Source organism: Lepeophtheirus salmonis, chromosome 10, assembly GCF_016086655.4.
Source record: "Lepeophtheirus salmonis chromosome 10, UVic_Lsal_1.4, whole genome shotgun sequence".
In the NCBI taxonomy this organism is placed as follows: Eukaryota; Metazoa; Arthropoda; class Copepoda; order Siphonostomatoida; family Caligidae; genus Lepeophtheirus; species Lepeophtheirus salmonis.
Window position 1 is genome coordinate 12,521,215 of NC_052140.2, and position 15,447 is coordinate 12,536,661.

The 15,447-nt window shown below is 31.6% G+C and overlaps 1 protein-coding gene across 1 annotated transcript; it reads left to right on the plus strand.

Moving 5' to 3' along the window:
- The first annotated feature begins 1,043 nt into the window (after positions 1–1,043).
- LOC121125588 (uncharacterized) lies at positions 1,044–1,775 on the plus strand. The gene is made up of 2 exons (XM_040720777.1): positions 1,044–1,390; positions 1,616–1,775. Exons 1-2 carry the CDS (start codon positions 1,044–1,046, stop codon positions 1,773–1,775), a joined length of 507 nt encoding a protein of 168 aa, XP_040576711.1.
- Positions 1,776–15,447: the final 13,672 nt, after the last annotated feature.

Sequence of the window (15,447 nt, forward strand, 5' to 3'; positions counted from 1 at the left end):
AATTGTAACTTCCTTTTTCGTATAAAATAATCATTCACGTTATTTTGCTTGTCTAATGAATCTTTAAATATCACAAAACCTGGATCACATCCATTCCTTTGTATGATTATCTTTATTACTTACTCGGATTCTTATACTAGTTTGAGTTATACGGCTCATTCATACTAATTTCAAGCTCTTTAGACACACGATGACTCGTTAAAGACCCGTAGTGAGTGAGGAATTCCAAGGGATAGACATTCAAGGGAGCCCTCGTATCAGATCCTCAAAAAAATCAAATCCTAGTAGCTAGGGGATGGTCTGTGGGGTTTCCTTGCCAAGGATTCTTTCCCACACATGCAAACTACTCCATTAATGAAAGCTGATCCCGAATTCGGGATCCCAATCTCAAAAAGGATTTCATTTCACTCTCTTTAAGTTCTACTGCCTCCTCTTATTTTATTTATCTCTCTTTCCTTCACCATTCGTATCTTCTTCTTTTTTTTCCTAGTTAGGGCAAGCCAATTGATGGAAATTATTCTTGAAATGTTGCCTTGTTCCGATCTCAAATTGACAAAAATGATATAGATCGTTTTTGAGGAGGCTATTTTTTTAAATTAAAGTTCAAACTTTCAGCTATCAAATGAGATACTAGGTCATTGGAGAAGTCCCAGGCCTAACATATAAATGGCGATACTAAAATTTATAAAAATATGTATTTATAGTTAGTTCTAACCCTCAAAAGATGCTTGTAAACATTTGAAAGCTGTCGCATCATTAGTTTCTGTAATATAGCATATTGAGTGAAGCAACTTTTGTTATTGTGAAAAAATGGATAAAAAGGATTTCGAGTGTTAATAGAATATTGCTTTTTGAAGGGAAAAAATACAGTTGAAGCAAAAACTTGGCTTGATACCGAGTTTCCGGACATTTTTCCGGAAAATTAACCATCAAGGATTGGTATACTAAGTTTAGACGTTGGGAAATGAGCACTGAAGACGGTGAACGCAATGGACGGCCGAAAGAGATTGTTAATGACGAAAACATTAAAAAAAATCCAACAAATGACTTTGAATGACCGTATATTGAAATGGAATGAAATAGGAGACATTCTAAAGATATCAACTGATCGTGTATATATGATTCACGAATATTTGGGTATGAGAAAGCTCTGTGTACAGTGGGTGCCGCGTGAGCTCACTCTTAAACAAAAACAACGCCTAGTCGATGATTCAGAGCAATGTTTAAAGATGATCGAACGTAATAAATCCGAGTTTTTGCGTCTATATGTGACAATGAATGAAACATGGCTCCATCATTTTACTCCGAAGTCCAATGGAGAGTCCTCCAAGTGGACTGCACACGATGAACCCGCTCCAAAACGTGGGAAATGCAACAGTCGCCTGGCAAGGTTATGGCGTCTGTATTTTGGGATGCATATAGAATAATTTCATTGACTACCTTAAAAAGGAAGGTTTATCAATAGCGAATATTATATAATGTTATTGGATCGTTTGAAAGGCAAAGTTGTCAAAAAACCGCCGCATCCATCAATTGGGCTTCGAATTGTATCCTCATCCACCGTATTCTCCAGATCTGGCCCACAGTGACTATTTCCTGATCTCAAATCTCAAAGAATACTCACTGGGAAGAAATTTTCGTCGAATGAAGATGTGATCGCCAAAACTGAGGACTATTTCGAAGCAATGGACAAATCGTACAACAGAAATGGTATCGAAAAGTTGGAAGATCGCTATAATCAGTGTATTACCCTTGAAGGGAATTATGCTGAATAAAAAAAACAACTAAATTTTGCTTAAAAATGTGTTTTACTATGGTAGGGTGGGGACTTTTTAATTGACCTGTTACATTTAATTTTTCTGAATATATATTCTTCTGGAAGCCATGAGCCTTTAATGCAAATCACCTAGTTTCAAGTTTAAATAAAAATAAATTTTGTATAAGCATTAAACATACCGGTAGTTGCATAAATACGTGGACTAATTTTTAAACGCTTATAACTCGAGGTTCCGTGGCCGGAAATAAAAAGTTCTAGCACAAGTAACTCGGTAAATCTTTTGGCTTTGTTTTTGTTTTTCTTACTGGCATCAAACAAAGTTGTTTACGATGAATGACGAGGTCAAATGTCATATGGTTGCCACTCTCCTCCGCGCCGGTAGATCTGTCAAGGAGATAATCAAGGACACTGGACTATCCAGGACTATTGTGTTCAAGGTCCAGAAGCTTGTCAAGAAGTAAAAAGATCTGAAAGACCAGCCCATACCTCTGGAATGACTCAGGATTGGCTCGCTGCCAACATGCCATTTTGGAACAGAAACATTTGGCCACCTCAATCACCTGATTTGAATCCCCTTGATTACAGTGTGTGGTGGTAAATTGAGAAGAAGGCCTGTGCTACCTGCCACCCGAATTTGGACTCATTGAAGGCCAGCGTCAATGAGCAATGGGCAGCCATGGAAGACCATTACATCATCAATGTGTGCAAGGCTTTCCGTTGGCGCTTGGAGAGTGTCATAGCAGCTGATGGCGCGGTTATATTCAGTAATTATATTAAATTTTATACCAGAATAAATTCCCTATTATATAATTCTCAAAAAAAAATACATCATACGAATTTTATTACACATTTAATTATTTGTCACAAATGGTCCATGTATTTATGCAACTACCGGTACATTATAAAAATAGTTTTGGAATCTTTTGAACATTAGGCTAGGAAATTTTGTGACAATTTTATCCCTATCTTCAACACCCAGCGCTCTTAAAGCTTTAAATCTTACCAATAGCCAAAAATAACAGAAACTGTACGGCCTTATTTTTTGAAGGCCATGAGTTTAGACAGAAAAGATAAGACCATATTTAGAATCAAGGGGTCAAACTCCACTAGTTTGTCATATCCCATTCTAGTACAGAAATAAGAGTCAAAGTCTTCAATGCGAACCGTGTTCATCATTCAAGATAATGAAATGTCTTTATATTCTAGTTGTCGATCTTGGATAGGAGATATAATTTAAAAATTAAATACATATGGATGTTATTATCATTTTCATGTTTTTTATATATCTATAAGCAATTTTACTTACATGTATTATGACATGAATAACTGTAATAAAAAAAAGAGAGGAAAAAACACTATTTGTCTGTTTGTCCGCCCTTAATAATTCCAAGCAATGCCGGGTGTTCCTGCTAGTAGGATATAAATATACGTTTATTATAAATAATAAAGAAAAATAGATACTGAGACATTAAATATATTATAATATTTATTCCGGAGTAATTTAATTCTCACATTGTAATTATAAGTAATTTGATATCCTCATTGTTAGTTTAGTTTTGATTTCTGATCAAATTCTTTTTTAACTCTTACAAAATAAGTTTTCATAATTGAAAGCTAGCTACTAACAATGCAATGAGTGGAAAATGAAATAACATTAAAATTGTATGACGTTTAATAAATGTAAATAATTTTAAGGATGCGTAAATTATATAATAAATAATATGTTGATAAAGGTGGGGGGGGAGAGAAAAACCCTACGTATTGCGCAAAGGGCGTGCGTTTGTTGCTGTCGAATCAAGGTCGGAGTGAATCGTATGTACGATGTACATAAAACGCTAATTTGAATCACAACTGTTTTTATTCCTTACATTTATATATTTATAACATATTTCTGTCAAAGAAGTGGAGTTTAAATACATTTAAAACACTGTGAAATGGATGATGCGTTGTAAGGATCGAGGACTAGGATTTGTTTTCTTCTCTTTTGTTCAAGGATTCTTATAGATGTATTAAAAACGAATCCTTTGTCCAAAATGCCACACTGCTTAAAAGAAGAAGTTATATTTTAAGAATGATCCACATGTTTAGAAAATTAAATTCATAAACACAATCAAGAAACACCATATTTGCTTTAAAAAAATTTAGTTGCCTTTATTTTAATTGTCATTTATAAACCATTAATCAATGAATTTTATCGTCAGCCCGGTTCTTCTTAGATTTTGAGTTGTATAAATTCAGTTGATCCATCATTTTTTGGGATTTGAAATATGATCTTAGCTATACAATTAATGAATTAATGTGATGGACATACAACAGTAAAATTAGAAACGATAATATAGAAACATAATAAGTGGGCGAATGTGCCATACGGAAAAATCTCCTCGAGGCAAAAATAACAGTGACAAAAATGTAAATTAAAATGGCATTGACATAGTGTTGGATCTGTTCAAGGAACGCGTTCCAAAACAGCCGTTCTTCCTGCTGCCTTTACATATTTTGTTTTCTAATTGGTTTATCTTTCTCCCCCACTAAACTGCTATAGAACCTATATGTGAGTCATTCAGTATTTTGATCATACATTGTTAATATTTTATTTCGCAATTATTCCACCAGAAAGAAATAGAAAAAAAGGCCAAAAGTCACTTGGTACTTTGTCAGTTTTTCTCGACTATAGAATTATTATTCAATTATATTTGGAAATTGTTCACAGCTGAAAATGAGTTAATTATAATTCAACTTGTCAATGTTCAGAACATTCAGAACAGTGAACAAAGTGAGATGCTATATACTTGAAAATTGTCCTAAATGAAATATAATGGGATGATTTTTTTTTGCTTTTGGGGACCGAGAGGAGAGAAATAAATTAGGGGGCTACATGATCGGACAGTATATTTTTTTATGACGTTATGGATTAACAAGTAGCGGTTTCAATATTGTTTAATATAACAACACTTAAAAGGCGTCAGTACCCCGGTATTGCAATAGTACAGATAAATCAAAAAACACTACTTTGGTTTGAACTTTCAAGGATTTAAATAAAGATGGTATTTATCTTCAATATATCATACCGAGAGGTCCATTAATATCTGGACATATTGCATTTTAAAATTCAACAAGATATAATTTATAAATGTACAATATAATTTCAACATTTAATACAATAAATAGATGTGTATCTGAGTTCTCCTAATCATTAATGTAGCGCCCTTTAGTGCCAATGATGCCTTCTAGACGGCGGCAGAAAGCCTTACACCCACTGCTGATGTGTCCATCTGTCATGGCGTCCCAGTGCTGGCTTACAGTGAATTTGAGGGCTCCGTATTTAGATGATTTCCTTCCTCTCAATATACACCCAAAAGGTGTAGTCGAACGGGTTGAGATCAGGGATGTAGGAGGCCAAAATTGACAAAAAATAGTTCTAACGAACTCAAAAGAGTTTTACAAATGAAAAAATAGGTTTCTTTTATTATGGGTGTCATAAATGGCCTCTCCAATTTAAAAAGGCTCTTTGCATACACTTTTCTGATAGCTCTCTGGTCAGTCAGCTGTAAAACCACAAGATCTCTTCCAAGGGTCCTCATAAACTTTAGGGGATTGGCCTGGGTTGTTTTCTTTATTTCCTTCGGGTTCAATTTAGCCTTTTTGATAGAACCCTTCTTCCTCACCAACATTTTGGACTTGGCTATGGCGTAGACGGTGGTTTTGGAACGCCCAACTGCTTGGAGTGCGCGAATGAAAATCCGTCAATCACGTTCAAGTGACATTTTCTCGACTTGTACGTAAGCTAGACGGCTAATGTTTTTTTTAAATTTTTTTAACTAATTGTTTATACTGTAATATATCTAAATTTGAATTAACTTCCATCACTCAAATTTCATGTATTATTGAATTAGTAAGTGTTCAGATTTCAACAAACCACCCGGCACTTAATTTTTCTTCATACTCGAATATTACAATTTCTGGACAAATTGCTACATTTTTTAATCATATTTCTATGACTTTGTTGTATTTCATTACTTACTTATTTGTTTTTTTACAAAAAATTATTTATATTGATTTTAATTTGGATCTAATTATTATATTAATATACCAAAAATATTTATCAGACAATGTTATGACATGTTTTTGTACCTACCTATGACATGACAAATGAAGTTTTGTTGTTTCCGAGTACGACCTTTATATGTGCATACAGTTGTCCTCAAAATAATGAAAGACCTTGTCAATTTTCGTGATAAAACTAATGCATTTTAGTAAAGTGTATTTATAAGTTATCTTTATGTGACCAATAATTAAATGAAAAAATATCAACATTACTCTATTTATGAGTTTCCTAACCTCAAAATGTATCATATCCATAATAATATTTCAACATAAGTCTAATCATATCTTACATAAACTCATAATTTTTTACTTAGTTATATAGTTTATTATTTTATATAAAATTATAATTAATAAACGGAAAAAATCCCTCAACGATCTCACGAGGGATCAATTCTACCTTCTTTAAGAAGCAACAAGTGGGTCTATGCTGGACTGGGCTGTTGTACAAAATTAAGATCGATGGAAAAGTACACTAGGGGGAATGCCTAGATTTGGTAAACTTGCAGGATTGACTCAGCCAGAACTTTCCCTGCACATTGGCAGAAAATTTCACAAATTATATTTTTTTAAATGCACCATTGAGATGCAAAATCAAGCATTTTCTTACCCAAAGATGAAAAATATGTTTTATATCGTTTTGACTAAAAACATTTCAAGATATATTTTACAATGTCAAACGTTTTGTAGCATCCCAATATTCGATAGATTTTGCAATATACCTATTCGGCTTGACATTACAAAGGAGCAGTGTTGAAAAAAAAAAGTATTTTTACTATAAGTTGACTCTCAAGTCGTTGCTCATTGGTTTAAATTAAGCCATAGTCCTTTAATACCTTTATCAATCCCTCATATCTATTTTGAGTTCGTATTTTAAACAGTTTATGGACAGTTTTTAGGGTTTAGAGAAGGGTGGTAGCTTTTCATTATCACATAATTTAAAATTTGTTCTTTAGGTCCCATATCATGTGGGTTTAGGGTCCACTTTCAAGACGGAGTGTTCTCTTTATGAAATAAATTTAATTCGCAATTTTATTTAATGAATATTCTGCGAGTTTATCCGTAGAAATAAAGGGTTGTAAAAATAATGCAAAGTGCATGTATATATATTTTAGGGATGGTATGGTACGGAGTTATATATATGGTCTGTGTATATATACACGGACCGAACCGAACCACGGTACGTGTATACATAAACACAAATTAAATATTTTTGTATAATAAAATTTTGTTCATTTTTTATATTTTATCATTCTTTATTTGGTTTGTAGGTATATTATAAATAAACCGGAACAAAACTAATTGTTTTTTGTAAAATCCACCATATATTTTGCATCATAAATACCTATTACCACTTAAATATTTTGTCAACCATTATTAAAAAATTATTCTGTTCTTTGATGTAATCTGTATTTTTTTAAAAGATTTATTTTCGGTGGTTTCAATATCTGAATCTGAGAGCAAACTGGTGCATGACTTATTAGCAATTATCCAACCATTTAAACAAATTAAAACAAGTATGAACACTCTAGAGACACCTTCAAAATTATCTTTATAAATATACACCCTTGTACCCAAGATTCAAATCCTTACCATATCTTTATAAACAATCCATTAATCAAGTTTATCAATCTTTGACCTAGGAATTAACAGATTTAGACAGTGAAGTGCCTAAGATTTTAATCCTTAAGCATCCTTCTAAATAAGAAATAAGCTTTTTATTTGTTTTTAAATTAATTCATCAATCAAAACCTGAAGAAATCAATTCGTCAATCCTTTATCCTTTGAGTAAATTGGGTATATATCGCCACCTACATAAAAACTTTCATGGATAAATATTTGGTGATACCACAAAATCTGAGTTTAAAAAAAAAACATTAACCAAAAGAAATAGAAAATGAAATAAAGACTTAGAACAGGATAAAATCTATCCAGCCCCATTGACAAAACCCCATTGGCATGAATGAGAGATAAATTAGATAAATTTTCCAATGTTTCAAAGTTATCTTCGCGATACCTAGCAAATAACAGGTACATCTGAATCAAGCTAAATAATTATTTTGACAGCCGGCGATATTGTGACTTCTCATGGGTCTTGGTTATTTCTGGAGAATGTAGGCAAGCTCATATTTTTCAAAAAACAGTTATTAATTCATAAATAGTAGTATAATTTAACCCATGTATATTTCATATCAACCTTTGATTTTTAGGAACGTTAAATATAAATAGGAATAATTTATTCGTACAGAAAATACATTATTAAAGAATAAAATACCAAAAAAAAAAAACATCAAAAACTACATTCTTAAATAAAATAATTTTACTATCATACCGTACGGAACCACCTACCGTGAAGGGTGTACTGCGGTTTGTACCGAGCCGTAAGTTCCGTCCCAGCTCTAGTCTCTTCCCATTATCACATGTTTTAAAATTAGTTTTGAAGTTCCCAAATCATTTATGTCCAGGATCCCATATCCCTTTTATGAAATAAATTTAATGCACAACTTTTTTTAAGGAATATTCTGGGTGTACTATTTAAAATGAACAGCATTTTTACTCTTTGTATGTACCTCTATAGAAATAAAAGCATGTAAAAACAATGCAAAATGCATGTGCGTATCACGTGCATCGTGTGATGTTCTAACATACTATTAGGTAGATCTCCTTAAAAATCATATCTGAGTATTTTTATTCATTTAAATGTATATTCATTCATGAGAGCATCACCCATCTCTATTTCTAAGCCACAGAGGTACTATATATTGATACAAATCTTGCGAAAATGTTTTACCTGACCAAAACATTGTAAGTAATTAATTAGAAATAGTTCTACAACGAAGGGTTTTTATAGAGAAGGAAAATATATATATATATTGAAAGGAACTCTAGGACGATTCGTATTTTTAACTCGTGTTCAAGTTGTGCTTTAGTCTCATCCAGCTGCAATTTTAGATATGATTCTTAATTCTTAAATTCCTATGATAGTTTAACCTCTTAACCGATTGATCTATGTAAATTTCAAATCCACTTCTCGAAACGAATTCTTAAAAATAAGTAATATTTATTGTAAAATAATCACACCTGGATTACTGAGAGTCCACATATCAGTCCTCCATATTCGAATGTTTCATTCATTATGGTCAATACACTTGTGGAAACAAATTCTTAAAAATAAGTATTATTTATTGTAAAATAATCACACCTGGATTCCTGAGAGTCCACATATCAGTCCTCCATATTCGAATGTTTCATTCAGCATGGTCATGTTGTAATCAAAGACCCATGGATCGATCTCATTGGATTGCTACAGTTTTAAAACAATCCATGACTCCCTTTCATTCATTCCCGTGAAAGACATTGAGCATTCATTATTTTTAAATCAATATGTAACAAGGGGTTATCTCTTAGAGCACTCAATTTTGGGTATAAGGTTGTTTAAATTATTTATCGTTCATATTGGCTAATTTTTCCTTTCAAGAAAAGATATGACGTCTGCTGCATAAAAGTAAAAATTGACAACAAGATATCTTTTGTAAAATCAGTGAAGGGATGAAAAATCAAAATATTGTGAGTTAATTCATAATTAAGAAATATTTTTTAAAAACTCTTGTTTGAAGAAAAAGCAAACTGCACACAATTTTGATCTTGTCCATAAAACAAGAAATTGATCAAGCTTTAAAAATGTCTTTTGAATCACCTAAATGACTGTTTACTTAACAGCCTTGACAAAAAAAAGATACTTGAAAAAAAATTAATGACGAAATTTTATAAGTCCAACAAACATACACGTCATCATAACTATCTATTTTGTCAAGCTTTTATTATTGAACTTATTAATATAATAATAATTATTTATATACAAATATTTTAAGGCAAGTCATGCTACTAACTTGTCTCGTAAATCTCTTAAATGTTTTTTTTTTTAAATATATTTACATAGATATTGGTTCCTAGGAATTTAGTCAACTGACCATTTTTTAACATACAAAATAGGGAAATGATATTTTATGAATAAGCCCTAACGAAATATATTAATTTTTTTGTGTCCATAATACGCATCATGTGACAAAGTTTACATGAGTTATTTTATAAATTTGAAATATTATTTAATTTACCTACATACATTAGGATGTGCTTAAGTTTTTAGTTACAATTTGGGTAACTTACTAAGTCAGAGTAGACTGGAGCAAATGGATTCTGGTTTGTAACGGTTCTTTGTATAAAATGTGTCCCTGATTTTATCCTTGTTTGTCAATCCATGAGTCTTGTCACATAAGAATAATCAATAATATTACAATTGATAACAGATGATCAAGTGATGAGCACTTCTTCTATTCGAACTGCTGTCGTGTTTGTTTACTTTGTTTTTTTCTTAATATACATTATATTGGTGATAGATACTATATCAGTTTCAAAGGATCTGGCCATATTTTCCTCTCCTAATTTTTCCTGACAGAGTGTACCTCTATCAAAATTTTGTAACATATTCATGGACATCATATGAGGTACTACTCATTCATAGAACTTAATGCCTTTGAATATTTGTAGATTGAGATTCAACTCATTTTCAATATTATTGGAATTAAAAATCGCCAAAACAGCAACAGTTTTTTTCCCTATTAAAAACAATCCCTTTTATGTGACTTTGGCTATTTTTTATTTTATTAATAATGTGATTGTATCACTAGACAAGTAAAAACGCACACATTTGTAAGTATTCGAGGATGCAATTCGACACTTTACTTGTACAAAAGAGCATGAACAATTCAAAAGAAAACCAAGATGGCCAGATGTTGTCGTAACAAACAAATGACTATAAAAACTACTAATAAACTATCAATAACAAAAGGTGGCAGCACCATCATCTACTTTGTAAACAAATTGATAATAAGTAAACAACGTTCACGTTCACTGATGCTATTTGGGAGCATTTTGGGTATGTTAAACAAACCCCAAAAATCAACAAGGTACCCTGACAATAGGAAAAATGTTTTGGAAAGATCAGCTAAAATCAGCTGTGACGAAGGGGAGGAAAAGAAGGAAGTAAACTTGAAAATAGGCAAGAATTACTCTAATATTGATCTTCCATTCTGAAGTAAGCATTCTCGCCTGTCTTTGTTGTAAATTGTTTTAAAAATGGTTTTGCTGTTTGATCATTTCATTCGTTAAGGATCCTTTATTTTTATGTATTATTATTTATAAAACAAAGGTTTTTTTTCATCTATCATCCTTCTATACTTAAAAACGTGCCAATGGCGTTTCTTATTTATCATAAACCATGACACCTTCCCTTAGATACTTACAATATTGAAAAAATATCTGTGACTATCATCTTGATAAAGAAGGTAGCAAAAATATATTAAAACTAATATAAATAATACGACTGCGATTGTTATCATTTCACCCTGAAAGAATTTAAATATATTTGGCCTTCTTTTTATCTTACTGCCGTTCTAGATATTTATCATATCGTATGTTACCCCCCTTCTGCCCTCTCTAATCATTTCATGCATCTCTTAATTAAATTTATTGAATTGAATTGGTCTTAAATATTATCATCCGGATCTTTATCAAATCAAGAAGACGTCCTCTTTAAAGTGGTTAGAGTATTATTCTGGGTTATTTGTATAAAAAGTTGTAGTGCTTTACTGAATGAGGTCTGATCTCCTCAGGTCTTAAAAGGTTGCAATATAATTGAAATTGAACCATCCGCTATCGCTGTATTTAATATCTTCTCCAACCGAAATCCATGAATTATTCCCCAGAGACGGAACTTTATTGGAAAAAGGAGCATATCTTTGTGCGGTAGCAATAGAAATTGCCTTCAGCTCCTGAGGATGTAACTAAAACATCATTATTTGTTATTTTGTTTGCTATTAAGGCTTTAGAGTTTAGTAAAGCAAACTCTAAAACCTTGGTTGCACTCATTTGTTTCTTTTGGAAACCCCAAACAAAACAACACCTTTGGTAACGTTAGTATTAGCATGTTCTAATCCTCTTATATTTCACGCTATCAGGGATTTTTTTCCGATTCAGTAAGTAGGTGACGTTTACTTCTGACATATGAGGTCATACCCAGGTTCCCCCACAGCTCTGTGAACTGTGCCCTCCGAGACACTCAACTCCCCTGAAATTTTTCCCATTGAGTTTGTTGGATTGTTCTCGATGGGATCTACTAATTGCTCCACAGAATTCCTCAGTCCTCACTTTATTCTTCCGTCCACTTCCCAGCTTCTTCTCCAGACTGTCTCAAACCTTCATCTTCCTTTTCATCTAATAAAAAAAGTGTCTCTCCGCAAGGTAAAATCTCTAGCGTGGAGCAAGTCAAAACTCGTTGCCTTCCATTTCAAATACTTCCTGTTGTCTGATTTGATCAAAAAATATCATTTGATAGCTGAAATTTGTCACTTTAAAACCTTTGTTCCACAAAACCAACATTTTTGTATGGAAAATTGGATTGAAAGATCTTTCCGGAGTTTGCTGTTGCACGGTGTACATTAATTACTTGGTTATTATGTCGATACAAGTAACATATCGGTGGTCATTTGAGTTTTATAATGTACCGCAGTATTCTCGGATATTGAAAGAGTCGAAAGGACCTTTCCATCGTATCAGTAAATAACTGATTAATACCACTCTGAAGAGAGACACCAAGGATATTTTTGTTATAGAGGAGCAAATTTAATTCATAATTATAATATTCAATTCATAATTGGATAGATATATAAGAAACTAAGTAAGTACATCATATAATTATTATTAATTCCATTCTCTTTCGCAAGAAACTATACGCATATCATATGTATTAAGATCCCTGATGAAGATAAAAAACAAAAAAATATTTAACAAAAAATTAAGGAATTTTTATTTAAATCTCAACAACATTGTATATAACAAGACACACATATAGATAGATACAAGAAGATATAGGGACAGAGAGAGAGAGATAGAAATATGAAAAAGAAAACCTTGTAAGGTTGTTTTTTTTACATAAAAATCAGATATTTTTATTATTAATATTCCCAGTGCACAACTTCAATGCCATGCAAATGGCTGTTTATATTTATGTAGAATCGTTCCTGTCGAAAAAATGCTTGCATATTTGTATAATTTATAACTTGATGCTTAGTTTGATATCTCAATAGATACATATTTTTGAATTCGTTGCTGCGTTTTGATTCAAATAGTAAATCCATGGGACATTTTCACAAAGAAATGGAGTTGTATTTTAGTATGTGGTATTGGTGATCATGGATCCTTTCGGAAATGAATTATTTGATCCGTAAAATAATCCAACTTTGAGTTTTGAAGTAAAAAAGATAAAGAAATTAGCATTTTGACGAATATTTGATTATGTATATATCGCAAACCAAAGCATTGATAAGCAGTACTTGAATTGAAGGGGCAAGATATATTTCCGAATATGTAAAGTGGTGGTGGTGGTGGTTTTAAATTGCATTGTGTTTCTGCCGTAGTCTTAGCCAACCCATGGGCTTGGGGCTTATTTTGGAGCTTTTTGAACGGATATATAAATTAGGAAAAACTGTTCCGGAGAAAATTGTCATAGAGGAAAATTGTCCGTATTTTTTAAAACTTCATCATGAATAATAACAAATTATAAATTCACATAATATTATTTATATCAAATATCTAAACATATTTGTTTGTTCCATCACCCGAGGGAGTACCTTCAAGTGTGAGTAATTTTATTGCAATGCAATGTCCTTCCAATTTTTAAAATTTAATCCAATCTGCTAAGAAATGGATCGAAAGGATTGTTAATAACAGGGGAAATAAATAGTGCTCTTAAAATATGATTGAATATTATCTACCCTCGAATTGGCCCAAGGGTAGTGTGGGATTGCCAAAAAACACTGCCAAAGAACCCATTTAGTACCAGGAAATAGTTTCTAACCCTTGGGTTGCGCTGGGTACTTGGGCGTGCCCCCTGGATCCTTAAAAACCACTGCCAAAGCACCACATCTAAGGAATCCCTCTAATACCAAAAAATAGTTTAAGCCCTTGGTTTGCATATTGAAACCCAGATCCTTTGTCTGTTTTTATGTCATTTAACTCTTTTTCTTATGGATGCAGCGTAGCTCATGGACAACGCACTCGGGAAAAATTATTCTCTCGAACTCAATGTACGTAGCTTTGCATCCAGGTGGTTTTTAGAAAAAGAAATGTACCTTATATACATATATGGAATTCACAGAAGATTCCTCAATTAGTTGGAGTAATTGTAACACTATAATGATTAATTTTATATTTAATCAGTGCAACTCCATCCAACCAATTAAAGGCACATTAAAAAATAACTCTTTTTTTTGTGGATGCGACGTTGTATGCAAATAACATTATTTTTTTTTCCATAGTCATATCAATAATTGTTTTTTCTTTAATTTTGTAATGGATATACTCCATTTTAAGTTACTTTTTTATTTTTGGAAAAGTTAGAGTATCTAACTAACTTTTTTTATATTTATAATATGTTAATATTTGAACGAAATACAGGTAATTTTCCTAACTGGCAATTTTCCTAACTAACAATTTTCTCTAGGGCAATCTTCCACCAGCAATTTTTCCCAGTGCATTTTTCCGCGCAAGATAAAAGTTGTATAATACAAAAAAAAATCAATTGCATTATTTTCCTTTTTTAACCTGTTGTATCACATAGATAATGGGAAAAGAAATATTTTAATACCAAAATCATGTCTCTATCTTCAATATTCAGGAAGCAATTTATCTTTGGAATATCATAGCTTTGTCTCCAATTGTTTTTATAATATCCTACAGCAAAATCTGGGATCTGATATGGTTATTTTTACAATATTTCCGGATATTTAAATAAAACAGGAAAACTTTCTTAAACGTAAAGAGAATTGAATGATATTGTCAGCAATTATAGAGTATAGTATAGTAAAAAGATATTATTTTTAAATACCTGCAATTGAATGGTATAATTAGTTAAGTTAATTAGCCACAGCTAGTTAACTAATTAATAGTTTTGATGGATATAACAATTCACCCCCCCCCCCCATTTAACTAATGAAAATTCAGATATGTATGGTGTTCCCTCAAACACTCCTAAATATAATAAGTAAAAATAAAACTTGCATAATTTTCATTATTCTAATAAAGACAAATATAAATGGACTGAAATGAGAAGCTTCAGTTGTTATTTTACAAAGTTTGATTAGGTTTTTAAAAGATTTGTAAAAAAAAAACATGTTTAGATTAACCATGAATTCATTCTTTGGTTTTTTTTTCATTCAAATGTAATCTAATGTTTGTAAATTATTTACTAACGAAAAACATGTGTTTTGTAATGATATTTATTTAATTTTATATACATAGAAAATTAAATAAATTAATGAGAAATGACCAAATATACAGTAACTATATCCATACGGGGTGAGTATGAAAAAACCTACTTTTACCACAACTAGTTAACATCCTAAAAGTGAATTAGGGTAAAACTTAATCCCTAAATTAAAGAGATTAAATTTTTAAAACTTAATCTTTGTAATTTTAGTTTGCGTACTTAAAAAAAATACAAAATGTGTTAA